The 3,419-nt window shown below is 42.8% G+C and overlaps 1 protein-coding gene across 1 annotated transcript; it reads right to left on the bottom strand.

Moving 5' to 3' along the window:
* Positions 1-235: 235 nt before the first annotated feature.
* Positions 236-2,698, bottom strand: LOC121750425 (zinc finger protein SHOOT GRAVITROPISM 5-like). Its single transcript, XM_042144961.1, has 3 exons — positions 2,334-2,698; positions 1,870-2,269; positions 236-1,277 (listed from the first exon to the last, which is right to left on the bottom strand). Exons 1-3 carry the CDS (start codon positions 2,422-2,424, stop codon positions 530-532), a joined length of 1,239 nt encoding a protein of 412 aa, XP_042000895.1. The 5' UTR covers positions 2,425-2,698; the 3' UTR covers positions 236-529.
* Positions 2,699-3,419: the final 721 nt, after the last annotated feature.

Genomic DNA, 3,419 nt, shown 5'->3' with positions numbered 1-3,419 from the left:
TCGACAATGCAATATAAATTACATGTAAAGTTCTAAAGCAAATCTATCTCATAAATAATACAATCTTGAATAATAATCACACCTCGGAACAAAAAAATTTCTTGCAGATGAACAGCTATTAATGCGAGCCAGATGAATAGCAAGACATTTCATCTTTTTCACAAACAGAAATCGACAAGTAAGAAAAAGTAAAAATACACTCAAAATTTCACATTATTGTTGCTGAACAAAAAGCTTCCATCAAAATTATGATATCTAACCATAAAACCTGTGGAAAATAAATGTAAAGTAACAAATAAAAAAATGTAGTAAATCACAACACAAATATTGCCCCATTCCAACATACTGTATATCTACCGCAGACGACTACGGAATAAAATACATATCCAAAATGGCAAAATCTACACATTAATATTAATAGTAAATACCAATAAAAAAATCTAACACCACAGCAAATCCTTCATTTCATTAATTTGCGTATTATTATTATTATTATTATTAGTCATTATTATTATTATTATTATTATTATTATTTATCGGCTTTCTTCACTTCCCAGCCTCTGAGCGCAGACGAGATGAAATTCAATCCAATCGAATTCGAATTCTCACGCGACGACTCTGCGAGCAACGCTTGCTGAAACTTGGATTTGCAGGAATGGCACGTGATCTCGAGCATTGCGGCGTTGATCTTCTTCGTGGCGCTCTCCTTGAGAGCCTGCGCCTTCTCGAGCTCCGCCTGCGCCGCCTGCCGGATCCGCTTCGCGTTGGCAAACTCCTGCTCCGCCGCCTCAATCTGCCGCTTCGCCACCTGCCGCGCCTCCTCCGCGTACGCCTTCTCCGCCATCGCCACCCGCAGCTGCTCCTGCGCCTGCTCATTCACCCTCGCCGCCGCCGCCGCCGGCCTCCCGCCGGCGTTGCTGCTCCCCCGCGGCGAGCACCGGCTCACCATCTCCGCCTCGCCGTTGATCTCCGACGAGCCGATTGAGAGTTGCAGCTGAGTCGATTGCTCCTCGCCGCTCGATTTTGTTAAGAGCTGGAGTTCGAGATTTGGGGGACGGACTGCTTCCCCCATACTTGTTAAGAAGAGTGATTCGTTAGGCTTGGGTAGAGCGAGTGCTGCCTGCCACGGGGCGCTGAGATTGGTGTCGCTGGAGGGGCTAGGGCTCAGCGCCGTCCGCGATAAGCACGCGGGCGGCTGCTGCTGCTGGAGGGGGTGGGCGTCGGAGCGGAGGCGCCCCATGCTGCAAGCATCTTGATGCTCGATGAAACTCTCCACCCTACAAAAATGAATAAATCAAATTATACATATATACATAATTGTACCATAGAAAAGTTTTCAAGGGTGTAATGATTAAAGGTGTAGTAAAAAAGTCGAGCAAAAGGACATTTTTTGAAGAAATGGGGTTTGGAGTTTGAAACCCCATTCCTGAAGACTGGTGTTACGCTACAAACAAGAATACAATCATTTCGCATCATTACCTTCTAAGACCTTCAAAGCGCCACAACTTCTACAAATCATTCAAATTATGGATGACTATTCACAATGCTATCCTATTCCATGCATAAATTCACTTGATTTCGAATTAATTAAGATAGGCTGACATACAAGTCAAAACCTAGTAGTCTAGCAAGATCTTTCCCTCTTGGACTGGTTGAGAAAATGATTTGACCATAGCCCAAGAACACATATACGCAGAGAAAGACAGAGAACTTAAATCGTAGAGCAAGACATTCTGCACTGAATACAAGAAAAATCTGCGAAAAGATAAGATTCCCTGATTCCCCATATGCAAAGAATATAGTCAACAATGAAACAATCTCTCTCTTCTCTCAATTAGTAAAATTAAATTAAATTTTTAAAAAAAAGACCTGGAGAAGACGCGGCCGCAGTCGCAGGAGTGGCCGCGGGTGCCGCAGGTCTTGAGGTGGGCTTTGTAGTCGGACTGGACGGCGTATCCTTTGGAGCACTTGTCGCAGACCCATTGCTTCTGGTTGCTGTGCTTGCGGCGGAAGTGCTTCTTGATGCCGACGAGGTCGCCGAGGGCGTGGCAAGGATCGTGGTGGAGGCAGCTCGGCTCCGGGCACACGAACACGCGCTTACGCGCCAAGGGCGTCTCCCTCTTCAGCAGCTTCCACGGCACCTTGTGGCGCCTCCTGTGCATCTGCAGGTTCTGATCCCTCTGGAACCCTTGGTTGCAGATCTCGCACACGTACCGATCCGACTCCAGCAGCGTCTTTGGCGACAGCGACACCACCTCCGCATCCGGATCTGCCCGTTAATTTCTTTCAATTAGTTTCTCTAAATAATTTAATAGTACTAATAAAAAAAATACCTGGGGTTCCGGCAGGGCGGCGCTTGCGCTTGGTGGCGGCGTAGGAGAAAGGGGGCTCCGGCACGGCGGAGGGATCAATGTTGGTGAGCATTAATTAAGGAGATGATTAATCAATCGGGTTAATGAGAGGAGAAGATCAGCTTCTGGGGCTACGGAATATACAGGAGGAGATGGCGAAATAAAAAATAGTAAAATCAAAGGGAAAGAAAGAAGAGAAGCCTATTTCTTTGGGTAATATAATCAGCTTTTCTCCCAGCTTTTGAGCTCTCGTCACTTTTAGCAATAAAAATAAAAATAAAATGGAAAAGCTTCTTCTCTCTCTTGATCTCTCTCAAGAAACATCTTCCTCAGGTATTGTTATGAAAGGCTGCCTAAATAAACTTGAGGGGGGGAGGGGGGAGGGGGGTGGGGCAAGGGCAAGGGCAATGACAATATATGGTTGAAAGTTGATAGGAAGAAAAACATCCCCATAAAGGAACAAAAACAGAGTGATAATTGTGATTTTCATGGGCAGAGTTAAATTGCATGCATAAATACTAAAGGCCAACTGCATATATACGTACAGATTAGGAGTCTTATTTTTGTCTGCTTTCATACGCCCGCATTTCTCTGTCTAATCATCTCTCTGTAGCCGACTCCACTCTTTTGGCTTCTCTCTCTACTCAACACTATGCTCTATTCACTTATACTGTACTCTCGATTTGATTTTACATCATAGTATTTAATAGTATTATAATTTCATTTTTTTTACATCGACTGAGACGGACACGAAAGTGTATATTGCAAGTAAATATTAGTTAAATTTTAACAAAGAGTTTAGATTTTTATTCATTGTTGATCCCAAATTGTATAAAATGTTAACACGTAATATCATATCTACACAGTATATTAAAAGCTCAACAAAATTATGTATTTACATTTTTAATATACTGCGTTGATGAGTTAACAGTATTAACAATTTAAATAATTAGCAATTGATCACACTCCTTTGTTATAAAATTGTAACATGATAATTTACGCTTTTTCCAATATGACCAATTAATGTCTAATTCAACCTTCACTCATGCAACTTGCAAATTTTTATCA

The sequence above is a fragment of the Salvia splendens genome, chromosome 10 (genome assembly GCF_004379255.2).
Source record: "Salvia splendens isolate huo1 chromosome 10, SspV2, whole genome shotgun sequence".
In the NCBI taxonomy this organism is placed as follows: domain Eukaryota; kingdom Viridiplantae; phylum Streptophyta; class Magnoliopsida; order Lamiales; family Lamiaceae; genus Salvia; species Salvia splendens.
The sequence above is the reverse complement of the archived record's forward strand: the minus strand, read 5'-3'. Positions and strand labels throughout refer to the sequence as shown.

Excerpts from the sequence above, each read along its gene's own strand:
- LOC121750425 (XM_042144961.1), bottom strand. The coding sequence starts at position 2,424 with ATGCTCACCAACATTGATCCCTCCGCCGTGCCGGAGCCCCCTTTCTCC. Across the intron at positions 2,270-2,333 it reads CCGCCCTGCCGGAACCCCAG|ATCCGGATGCGGAGGTGGTG; the intron begins GTATTTTTTTTA and ends ATTAACGGGCAG. Across the intron at positions 1,278-1,869 it reads TGCGGCCGCGTCTTCTCCAG|GGTGGAGAGTTTCATCGAGC; the intron begins GTCTTTTTTTTA and ends TCATTTTTGTAG.